At 44.9% G+C, this 11,751-nt stretch overlaps 1 protein-coding gene across 2 annotated transcripts in view; it reads right to left on the bottom strand.

Annotated features, from left to right (window-relative positions):
* Positions 1 to 1,131: 1,131 nt before the first annotated feature.
* The window catches only part of LOC121533217 (UDP-GlcNAc:betaGal beta-1,3-N-acetylglucosaminyltransferase-like protein 1), a 31,182-nt gene continuing 20,562 nt past the window's right edge, over positions 1,132 to 11,751 (bottom strand). For both annotated transcript variants that reach the window (XM_041839034.2, XM_041839036.2), the window contains 6 exons: positions 8,706 to 8,801; positions 7,728 to 7,852; positions 6,363 to 6,498; positions 5,591 to 5,659; positions 3,627 to 3,701; positions 1,132 to 1,370 (listed from right to left, as the gene is read on the bottom strand). In XM_041839034.2, coding sequence (XP_041694968.1) covers positions 1,290 to 1,370; positions 3,627 to 3,701; positions 5,591 to 5,659; positions 6,363 to 6,498; positions 7,728 to 7,852; positions 8,706 to 8,801 — 582 coding nt within the window. In that variant the 3' untranslated portion in view covers positions 1,132 to 1,289. The remainder of the gene's footprint in view (positions 1,371 to 3,626; positions 3,702 to 5,590; positions 5,660 to 6,362; positions 6,499 to 7,727; positions 7,853 to 8,705; positions 8,802 to 11,751) is intronic.

Here is an 11,751-nt window from a genome sequence, read left to right as displayed (position 1 = left end):
GAATGTAAACAGTCCATGGGGAGAGAGTGGACAGGTCAGAGAGTGTGTGTGTGTCGGGGTTATAAGTGGAGACCATGTGTTAACTGGATGTGCTAGTTTTCTCAAGCCTTGTACTGGGCTCAGCTAGCCTGTCACTATAGTAACCATGAGAGAGGCGTAGGCCAGGGGTTCTCACCCCCCCCCCCCCTTACCCTGCCCTACATACATGGTAGGTAGGCTATGCCCCCCTATAACCCATTCAACCCACACTGTCAGAAAGAGAAAGGCTATGGGGGATCCATCAGACCCCCACCCCCAATATAAGTCATGTTATAACCAGGGGTGTAGTTTAGGTTAAACACACGTCAACACAGTTCACACACCTTTTTCATTTTGCGTGAGTGTCTACCCACCTATCGAGTTCAAATACAGGGAGCTCAGCGATTAGCATCTACCCACCAATTTGTTTTACAACTATATCTCTACCCATAATCCCATGTGTAGCTAGCTGTGGTCAGAGTTCCAGGAAGTTTCTGTTGAAATAGCATAGCGTTGGTGAAGGTTCTGTCTGCGGAAGGTTTGTTTACCTATGAACAATGAAACTCAAGAGCTCTGTGTGGTAAAACAAATACCCTTACTGGTCAGTATATGTGTGTGTGTATAAGTGTGAATAGTGTGTGTGTGTGTGTGTCTAGTGTGTGTGTAGTGCGTGTAGTGTGTGTTTGTGTAGTGTGTGTAGTGTTTGTGTAGTGCGTGTGTAGTGTGTGTGTAGTGTGTGTCAGAGCCTAGCACTCTAAAAGACTTCATTGTTCCTGAGGTTTTATAAGAGACATGTGGAAAGAAAACAAATATGGGAGTGTGTGTGTGTGTGTAGTGTGAGTAGTGTGTGTGTAGTGTGTGACTGGGCAGAACAACATTTTTCTGGAAAGTCTCTTTCAATTCCACGATCAACATGGGACATGCTGCCACACATATTACACAAACAAAATAGCAGGCACACACACACACACACACACACACACACACACACACCAACTAGATGACTGTCATAGTCCATCTATCCCTTCTCAGCGTCCAGCCCTCAAACACTGAATTCCCATTTCCATCTACCAGACCCCTTCATTTGTTTCCACTCCCCCCTCCATTCCCTTATCTCTCCATCCCTCCATCTCTCCATCTCTCCATCCCTCCATCCCAGTGTCAGTTGAAGTGGTAGTGGCCCACCCTCCTCCCTCTCCATCTCTCCATCCCAGTGTCAGTTGAAGTGGTAGTGGCCCACCCTCCTCCCTCTCCATCTCTCCATCCCAGTGTCAGTTGAAGTGGTAGTAGTCCACTCCTTCTTCCAGATGGAGAGACTTCAGGTTCTCTTCAAACACTCCTCCGGTCATGTCCTGGGAGGACCAAGCGACAGAACATGAAAAGAGAGGTGAGGGAGGACATGCTGGTCATCGCTTCTAATTATCACCAACGCCCATGGTCAGTCTCCTACTTCCTGTCTGTAGGTGAGGTCACTTCCTGTTTTTAGTTATCTCTGGCATCTGATTGGTCAACATTTTAAAGAGATAAGGACCAGGGTTGGGGTCAATTCCATTTCATTTCCAGTCAATTCAGAAGGTAAACCTAATTAAACTCCAGATGTTCCTCATTGAAAATTTAACTGAAATGGAATTGAACACAATCTGGTCCTTGTGACATATCGGTATGTTTAAGAATTAATTGTGTGATTGGCTCCAGGTGTGTTTGTGAGCGTGTCTGGTGTGTGTGTATGTCTGCTGAATGTGTGTGTGTGTGTGTGTGTGTGTGATTGAGTCCAGGTCCCAGTGTCCTCTGACTGGATAATCACTGATCCCAATTCCCATAATTGGCCAATTAGAAGCTATGGGAGGCGGGCCAGTCTGTAAAAGCTGCATGCAGCTCATATTGTGATAAATACACCATTAACTGTCTGTCTGCCTGGGCTGGCCAACAGAGTATGTGTGTTTTCTAAACCCAGAGGCAATGTGCTTGTGTGTGTGTGTGTATGTGTGTGCGTGTACACTCATCCCAGAGGTAATTAAATTCCCCCAGTTAAAGGATCACCAAATAACTTTTAGGAAGGCTTTAAACTATATTATACCCTGTATGGTTGTTACTAAGGCTTTATAACTGTTTTTATCTTTATTTATACAATGGGTGGGTCTAATCCTGAATGCTGATTGGTTAAAACCGCATTCTAGCCGGTGTCTATTCCACAAATTACCACCGGCTAAATCTATGACGTTAAAATGCCTATTTACTCTGTTCCATCTGATTGCTCAATCCCCTGTCTCATCAGCCCAGCCAGGCAATTTATAAACTTGATCTCCACTAACATTTAGTTTTCAACAGCGTAGATTTGTATAAACCTTGCTGTCTGTCTCTCTGGAATTTGCAACATTGTTTCAATATTGAACTTTGATCTCCAGATGTCCCATAGTAATGAACGTGTCGTGAGTCGGGACGAGACAGAGAGGCAGGCAGCGTTTCTCAGCCAGTCCAAATCATGAATCAGCTGGGATCATTTTTATGGATATAAACAAAGGTAAAACGAAACGAAGTGTAGGTAGATTGCAGTCTTTCCAGCTTCAGTTTGAAGTGGTTGTGTTTGCTGTGTTGTTGGCTAGCTCCTCTGAACAACAGCGTTCTATGCCAGGTGAAATCGCGACTCATTAGCTCATTGTAATGGATGTATCCAAATAAATGTCACTAGAAAAGAGCTTAACAAATGCAAATGCACCTACTTTGTTGTTATTCTGGCTACACTTTTTGATGTGACTGTAAGTTAGCTGTAGTTGGCTAGCTGCAAGGCAAGGGATAAGAACGTTGCCAGCCAGTATGGCAATGGAACATTTAGAACGAACAACTGGGTCGCATCCACATATACAGAACAAAAGACTGAACGACTGGGTCACGTCTCTGGCAACCGAACCGATTGAACGAACGACCAGCCAGCTTGGGTAGCAACCTTACATTTGTGTCGGAGCTACATCTTGTGGAAGGATTAAATAGTATGAATAAATTCATCAAAATAATGTTGGTAACCCGTTGTATAAAAGTGATAATTTATTTTCTTAACTCTATTTTCGTGAAACTGCATTGTTGGTTAAGGGCTTGAAAGTAAGCATTTCACGGTAAGGTCTACACCTGTTGTATTCGGCGCATGTGACAAATACAATTTGATTTGATAATGCCCTCGAAGCCAGTGTTTGGAGGATATATTGGCATGGTTTGCCGGCCCTCAACTTCGTCTCGGGCCTAACACCGGTGCCAATATATCCTCCAAACACCGGCTTTGAAGGCATTATCACTTAATTATATTATACCCTGTCTGGTTGTTACTAAGGATTTATAACTGTTTTATATCTTTATTTAGGAAAAGTGTGAGATCAAAGTACCAGTGAGAGGTTTATGGTAAAAAATATTATGCTGCAGTCAAAGATCAGCAGGCTGTGTGTGTGTGTGTGTGTGTGTGTGTGTGTGTGTGTGTGTGTGTGTGTGGTCAGGGCACACGCCCTAGCTCATTATACCATTAGCAGAGATTACAGACCTGGCGGAGATACGATCTGGAACAATGAACAACAGGACACACACACACACAGAGCAGACGCACACACACGTTCTCCACTCACCAGCTTGACACAGATGATGCAGGGTGGAGAGGCGTCTCTGTAGTGCAGGACAGGGATCTTAGGCTTGGGCCTCTCCCTGGGAGGAAGACAGGAGGGAAAAGGAGGACAGGAAACAACCACATGGTTATGACTTCTCCATCTGTGGTAGCTTAGCTCCAGGATCTGATCTGATATCTATGGTAGTTTGGTTGTAGAGTGTTGTGGTATCTATGGTAGTTTGGTTCTAGAGTGTTGTGGTATCTATGATAGTTTGGTTGTAGAGTGTTGTGGTATCTATGATAGTTTGGTTCTAGAGTGTTGCGTTATCTATGATAGTTTGGTTGTAGAGTGTTGTGGTATCTATGGTAGTTTGGTTCTAGAGTGTTGTGGTATCTATGGTAGTTTGGTTGTAGAGTGTTGTGGTATCTATGGTCGCTTGGTTCTAGAGTGTTGTGGTATCTATGGTCGTTTGGTTCTAGAGTGTTGCGTTATCTATGATAGTTTGGTTGTAGAGTGTTGTGGTATCTATGGTAATTTGGTTGTAGAGTGTTGTGGTATCTATGGTAGTTTGGTTGTAGAGTGTTGTGGTATCTATGGTCGTTTGGTTCTAGAGTGTTGCGTTATCTATGATAGTTTGGTTGTAGAGTGTTGTGGTATCTATGATAGTTTGGTTGTAGAGTGTTGTGGTATCTATGGTAGTTTGGTTGTAGAGTGTTGTGGTATCTATGATAGTTTGGTTGTAGAGTGTTGTGGTATCTATGGTAGTTTGGTTGTAGAGTGTTGTGGTATCTATGGTCGTTTGGTTCTAGAGTGTTGTGGTATCTATGGTAGTTTGGTTGTAGAGTGTTGTGGTATCTATGGTAGTTTGGTTCTAGAGTGTTGTGGTTTCTATGATAGTTTGGTTCTAGAGTGTTGTGGTATCTATGGTAGTTTGGTTCTAGAGTGTTGTGGTATCTATGGTAGTTTGGTTCTAGAGTGTTGTGGTATCTATGGTCGTTTGGTTCTAGAGTGTTGTGGTATCTATGGTCGTTTGGTTCTAGAATGTTGTGGTATCTATGGTCGTTTGGTTCTAGAGTGTTGTGGTATCTATGGTCGTTTGGTTCTAGAGTGTTGTGGTATCTATGGTCGTTTGGTTCTAGAGTGTTGTGGTATCTATGGTCGTTTGGTTCTAGAGTGTTGTGGTATCTATGGTAGTTTGGTTCTAGAGTGTTGTGGTATCTATGGTAGTTTGGTTGTAGAGTAGTTGTGGTATCTATGGTAGTTTGGTTCTAGAGTTTTGTGGTTTCTATGATAGTTTGGTTCTAGAGTGTTGTGGTATCTATGGTAGTTTGGTTCTAGAGTGTTGTGGTATCTATGGTAGTTTGGTTCTAGAGTGTTGTGGTATCTATGGTCGTTTGGTTTCTAGAGTGTTGTGGTATCTATGGTCGTTTTGGTTCTAGAGTGTTGTGGTATCTATGGTCGTTTGGTTCTAGAGTGTTGTGGTATCTATGGTCGTTTGGTTCTAGAGTGTTGTGGTATCTATGGTCGTTTGGTTCTAGAGTGTTGTGGTATCTATGGTCGATTTGGTTCTAGAGTGTTGTGGTATCTAGTGGTCGTTTGGTTCTAGAGTGTTGTGGTATCTGTGGTCGTTTGGTTCTAGAGTGTTGTGGTATCTATGGTCGTTTGGTTCTAGAGTGTTGTGGTATCTATGGTCGTTTGGTTCTAGAGTGTTGTGGTATCTATGGTCGTTTGGTTCTAGAGTGTTGTGGTATCTATGGTCGTTTGGTTCTAGAGTGTTGTGGTATCTATGGTCGTTTTGGTTCTAGAGTGTTGTGGTATCTATGGTCGTTTGGTTCTAGAGTGTTGTGGTATCTATGGTCGTTTGGTTCTAGAGTGTTGTGGTATCTATGGTCGTTTGGTTCTAGAGTGTTGTGGTATCTATGGTCGTTTGGTTCTAGAGTGTTGTGGTATCTATGGTCGTTTGGTTCTAGAGTGTAGGGTCTCACCTTGGACTCCTCATAGGTGTAGAAGCCTTTCTTGATCTTTTTCTCGTCCACATCGCAGAACGCTCGGACCTGACCAACACACACACCAACACACGCTTTGTAAATGCATGCACACACACTATTTCTCACACTCTCTCTCAAACACACAGAAGCCATATACAAAAGTGACCAATGCACGCACACACACACACACACACACACACACACACACACACACACACACACACACACACACACACACACACACACACACACACACACACACACACACACACACACACACACACACACACACAGAGTTTGCTTGGGCGTTGTCTGGCGTATCAGTCAGTGTAACAGCAGATAGTGATCCATGACCCATTATGACCAGTTGGGTCCAGCTGGCTCCTCATACTAGTGTCTCAACACAGTGTCCCAAGTGGCACCCTATTCCCTAATTAGTGCACTACATTTGACCAAATGGCCCCATATTCAGCCTGTAAGGCTCTGGTCAAAAGTAGTGCACTGTATAGGGAATAGGGTATCATTTGGGATGCAGCCATATGTTGTCGTGATGGGGCAGAGTACATAGGATAAAGGATCATTGACCCTACAAACAGATCTAAGGTCAGCACTGTGTTCTGGGGGAGGGTCACTCTGATCCTAGTACCAATCAGAGAGCAGTGATTGTGGAAGATGCAACCTAATTGGCTATTGGGAGTTTCATTAACCTCTCCTGATTGGCTACAAGTGTTGCATAGCCTTTTGTGATTGGCTGGTGAGAGGTACATACCTTCTTCTGATTGGAGGGACTGAGGCAGCGGTAGAGTTTCCGGCCCTGTTTCCCAGCATTCCATATGGTGAAGGATTCCCATTGGTTGATAACTCTCTCCTGGAGGAAGGCCACACGGAGGTTCCAAATGGTTTCCCTGGAGACCGGAGGACAGGGAGGAGTTACAGACATGGACCACACACACATACAAGTATGCACGCACGTAACACACACACACACACACACAGACACCTATAACCCTGATAGTTATCATATGGAGACATTAGTGTGAGCTCATCCTCTGATGGTTTGACTAAAACACTGGGCCTCCATGACAAACACTACCCGCCACCATAAACCATGGTTCTAGTCAAATATACACACACACACACACACACACACACACACACACACACACACACACAGAGACACAAGTGTACTCACGCACATCAATTAAACACACACACACCAAATACACCATGCATGGGTGGTCCCCATATTCCTTCCCTAAACAGTTTCACTGATGCTTTGATTTAGGGGGACCTAGATTAACACATAGAAATATATACACGCAGTGTGAGGACACACACACACACACACACAATATATGTCATCGTAGAGGGATTGACTCAGAAGTGTGTCTGGAGAGGTAAGATGGTGGCAAAGATAGAGAGAGAGAGGAGAGAGAGAGAGAGGAGGAGAGAAGAGAGGAGGAGAGAAGAGAGGGATGAGAGAGAGGAGAGAGAGAGAGCGAGAGGGAGGAGAGAGAAGAGAGAAGAGAGAGGGAGGAGAGAGAGGGAGGAGAGAGAAGAGAGAGGAGAGGGAAGAGAGGAGCGAGAGAGAAGAGGGAGGAGAGAGAGGAGAGAGGGAGGAGAGAGAGGAGAGAGGGAGGGGAGAGGGAGGAGATAGAGGAGAGAGAGGAGAGAAAGGAGAAGAGAGAAGCGAAAGAGGAGAGAGGGAGGAGAGAGAGAGGAGAGGGAAGAGAGGGAAGAGAGAAGGAGAGCGAGGATGATTTGTAAAGGAGTGCATCATGACAGCGCGTCAACAAGGTTAGATATACGACCGACAGACGGAGGGGGGGAAGGAAGGAGTGATAACAGGAAAGAGGGGATGAGAGGGGAGGGGGGTGAGGAAAGGGAAGGAGAGGTCTTCTCCTTCTGAGTCTTTACAGAAATAGGGTTCCACTACGCGTGGACTACGTGTGTGTGGCTATAGAGGTTGGAAAGGGCCTGGCGGGGGCACACACACACACAGTCGGAGACTCTGGAATTCCAGAGCTGAGTGTGTGTGTGTCAGGAAGGGGCACATGGGAATGCTAGCTGGACAGCTGTGTGTAGCTGGAGGACATGTTGTGTGTGTAAGCGTGGCTGTGTGTGCGTGTCTTACTCCAGGACAGAGTGTGTAGCAGCTTGTTGATGGTAGCGGTAGACTAGTAAACACTGGTCCACTCTGACCACACCTCCTCCCTGACCAACACTCTGATAGAACCACAACAGATCCTCTGGAACTCCCTGGAGAAGAGAAGAGAAGAGAAGAGAGAAGAGAAGAGAAGAGAAGAGAAGAGAAGAGAAGAGAAGAGAAGAGAAGAGAAGAGAAGAGAAGAGAAGAGAAGAGAAGAGAAGAGAAGAGAAGAGAAGAGAAGAGAAGAGAAGAGAAGAGAAGAGAAGAGAAGAGAAGAGAAGAGAAGAGAAGAGAAGAGAGATGAGAAGAGAAGAGAAGAGAAGAGAAGAGAAGAGAAGAGAAGAGAAGAGAAGAGAAGAGAAGAGAGAGAAGAGAGAGAAGAGAAGAGAAGAGAAGAGAAGAGAAGAGAAGAGAAGAGAAGAGAAGAGAAGAGAAGAGAAGAGGAGAGGAGAGGAGAGGAGAGGAGAGGAGAGGAGAGGAAGAGGAGAGAGGAGAGGGAGAGGAGAGGAGAGGGAGAGGAGAGGAGAGGAGAGGAGAGGAGAGGAGAGGAGAGAGGAGAGGAGAGGAGAGGAGAGGAGAGGAGAGGAGAGGAGAGGAAAAGAAGGGTTGGGATGGAGTGTGGCGTGTAAGAAAGGATGGGGTGATGAGGGAGGAGGAGAAGGGAAGAGTGAGGTCACACATTTGATCACAAATCCATTTGAACAATGTTGGACAAATTAGAGGGTTCTTCACAACCCCAAATCTACCACTAACCCCTATCCACTTATTGCAGTCTTGTGCTTGCACTTCTTGACCCCTAACCCCTGAGCAGATCTGAAAGGGTATTTCGCCCTCTTGATAGACTAGGTGGACCGCTATTCAATTAATTCAAATCTGCGTAAGTGATCGGTTTTAGATTAAAAATGTGACTTGTGTGTCACAGTGATTCTGATTGGTGGACAGGTTTTAGGGGTGGAGTCTCACCTTGCCGCCCTCGTCGAATGATCCGACCCGCTGGAACCAATCCCTGGAGCAGAACCAGGTTGGCATGACGACCGTAGGGCCGTGAGAGGTGTACACCTGAGAGAGGGGATAAACACACACACACTCTCTCAGAGGCGCCAGACTGCTGTGGATCCAGAGACTAGAGAGCAGCGAGATATCAACACCCTGCTAGAGAGAGACTAGAGAGCAGTGAGATATCAACACCCTGCTAGGGAGAGACTAGAGAGCAGCGAGATATCAACACACTGCTAGAGAGAGAGCAGTAAGATATCAACACCCTGCTAGAGAGAGACTAGAGAGCAGTAAGATATCAACACCCTGCTAGAGAGAGACTAGAGAGCAGTGAGATATCAACACCCTGCTAGAGAGAGACTAGAGAGCAGCGAGATATCAACACCCTGCTAGAGAGATAGCAGCGAGATATCAACACCCTGCTAGAGAGAGACTAGAGAGCAGTAAGATATCAACACCCTGCTAGAGAGAGACTAGAGAGCAGTGAGATATCAACACCCTGCTAGAGAGAGAGCAGCGAGATATCAACACCCTGCTAGAGAGAGACTAGAGAGCAGTAAGATATCAACACCCTGCTAGAGAGAGACTAGAGAGCAGTAAGATATCAACACCCTGCTAGAGAGAGACTAGAGAGCAGTGAGATATCAACACCCTGCTAGAGAGAGACTAGAGAGCAGTGAGATATCAACACCCTGCTAGAGAGAGACTAGAGAGCAGTGATATATCAACACCCTGCTAGAGAGAGACTAGAGAGCAGTGAGATATCAACACCCTGCTAGAGAGAGACTAGAGAGCAGTGAGATATCAACACCCTGCTAGAGAGAGACTAGAGAGCAGCGAGATATCAACACCCTGCTAGAGAGAGACTAGAGAGCAGAGAGATATCAACACCCTGCTAGGGAGAGACTAGAGAGCAGTAAGATATCAACACCCTGCTAGAGAGAGACTAGAGAGCAGTGAGATATCAACACCCTGCTAGAGAGAGACTAGAGAACAGTGAGATAAACACCCTTCTAGAGAGAGACTAGAGAACAGAGAGATATCAACACCCTGCTAGAGAGAGACTAGAGAGCAGAGAGATATCAACACCCTGCTAGAGAGAGACTAGAGAGCAGTGAGATATCAACACCCTGCTAGGGAGAGACTAGAGAACAGTGAGATATCAACACCCTTCTAGAGAGAGACTAGAGAACAGAGAGATATCAACACCCTGCTAGAGAGAGACTAGAGAGCAGAGAGATATCAACACCCTGCTAGAGAGAGACTAGAGAGCAGAGAGATATCAACACCCTGCTAGAGAGAGACTAGAGAGCAGTAAGATATCAACACCCTGCTAGGGAGAGACTAGAGAGCAGCGAGATATCAACACCCTGCTAGAGAGAGACTAGAGAGCAGAGAGATATCAACACCCTGCTAGAGAGAGACTAGAGAGCAGAGAGATATCAACACCCTGCTAGAGAGAGACTAGAGAGCAGTGAGATATCAACACCCTGCTAGAGAGAGACTAGAGAGCAGTAAGATATCAACACCCTGCTAGAGAGAGACTAGAGAGCAGTAAGATATCAACACCCTGCTAGAGAGAGACTAGAGAGCAGAGAGATATCAACACCCTGCTAGAGAGAGACTAGAGAACAGAGAGATATCAACACCCTGCTAGAGAGAGACTAGAGAACAGAGAGATATCAACACCCTGCTAGAGAGAGAAAGGAGGAATAGCTACAAGACTACAGTCTGCACAATAACCCTTCTCTCTGAAGGAATCAATCTATATTTTCAGACTGTTAGAGTATGTATCTGGTCAATATGTCAGTGTATTATGTATGTTTGTAACAGTGTGTTATATGTGAAAATGTGATCGTATTGTAAATTGTATTTTAATGTTTAAGGACTCTTGGAAGATTAGTCCTTCCCTCTCTCTCATTCCCTCTCTCCCTCTCTCCTTCTCTCTCTCTCTCTCCCTCCCCCTCCCTCCCCCTCTGCTATGTGTTTTTCAGAGTTCTGTTCTAATGTCTCTCCCAGCTAGTGCTGAGTGATTAGTGCTTTTTGAGGTCGGTTCGGTTTTGGTCCGACTATTAAAAAAATTATCACAGATTTCGATTATTTTTTAAACATTAACTGCACTATGCATTATGTGTGTTGAATCCTGTAACAACACAGAATAAAACAATGAATAAAAGTCCCATGATGGTAGTGACTGCCCATTACTGCTTATCACTTATTAACCATCATTTATTCACATAACTTTAATAAAATATTTCAATTGTTGTGTATGTTACATTTGATTTATTTGATAACTTTATTATTTAATTCCAAGTCATCATCTCATCTCTATAGAGCTGCTGCCTGACAAAATCACTATTTTAGTAGTTCTTCAAAGTAAATAAGGCAGACTTTTATGACTGCTGAATACCGACTATCAATCACTTAGATCATGTATTTTCAGGTAGAGATACCTCTAAGCAACTGCTCTCTATCTCTCTCCATCGCTCGTCTTCTGTCTTTTCTCTCCATCTTCCCACACAGACCGGGACAAGTAGGCGTGCAATGGATTATGGTCGTTGTAGATCATTACCACGTTTTCTGCTCTAAACTATGTAGAATATTGGCCTGTAGGAAACTACAACTCTCTACTACAACGCACAGTTCAGGCTTCATCTGATTATTCTCTAGAGAAACTGCGAATTGAAAATGGAATTAAAATAATTGAGCCAATGTCGGTCAATTAGTTGTTTAAAAACGGAAAAATAACCGACATTTTGGTTAATCACTCAGCATCACTCCCAGCTGGTCTTCCAGTCCGACTCTGGTCCAGGTCACTAATCAACAACATTCCCATTGCTATCCCCACTACTGTTCTCTGGGACTTCCCAATCCCACATCACACAAACATGCACAGACGTCACACACACACCACATTCACAGGGTCCATTTGTTCACCGAATACTGATTACTTTAGATAAAAACAATGTCTGTGTGTGTGGGGGTAGGGGGGGGGGGGGCATAACTGATTTCC

Source organism: Coregonus clupeaformis, chromosome 38 (genome assembly GCF_020615455.1).
Source record: "Coregonus clupeaformis isolate EN_2021a chromosome 38, ASM2061545v1, whole genome shotgun sequence".
Lineage (NCBI taxonomy): Eukaryota > Metazoa > Chordata > Actinopteri > Salmoniformes > Salmonidae > Coregonus > Coregonus clupeaformis.
The sequence above is the reverse complement of the archived record's forward strand: the minus strand, read 5'-3'. Positions and strand labels throughout refer to the sequence as shown.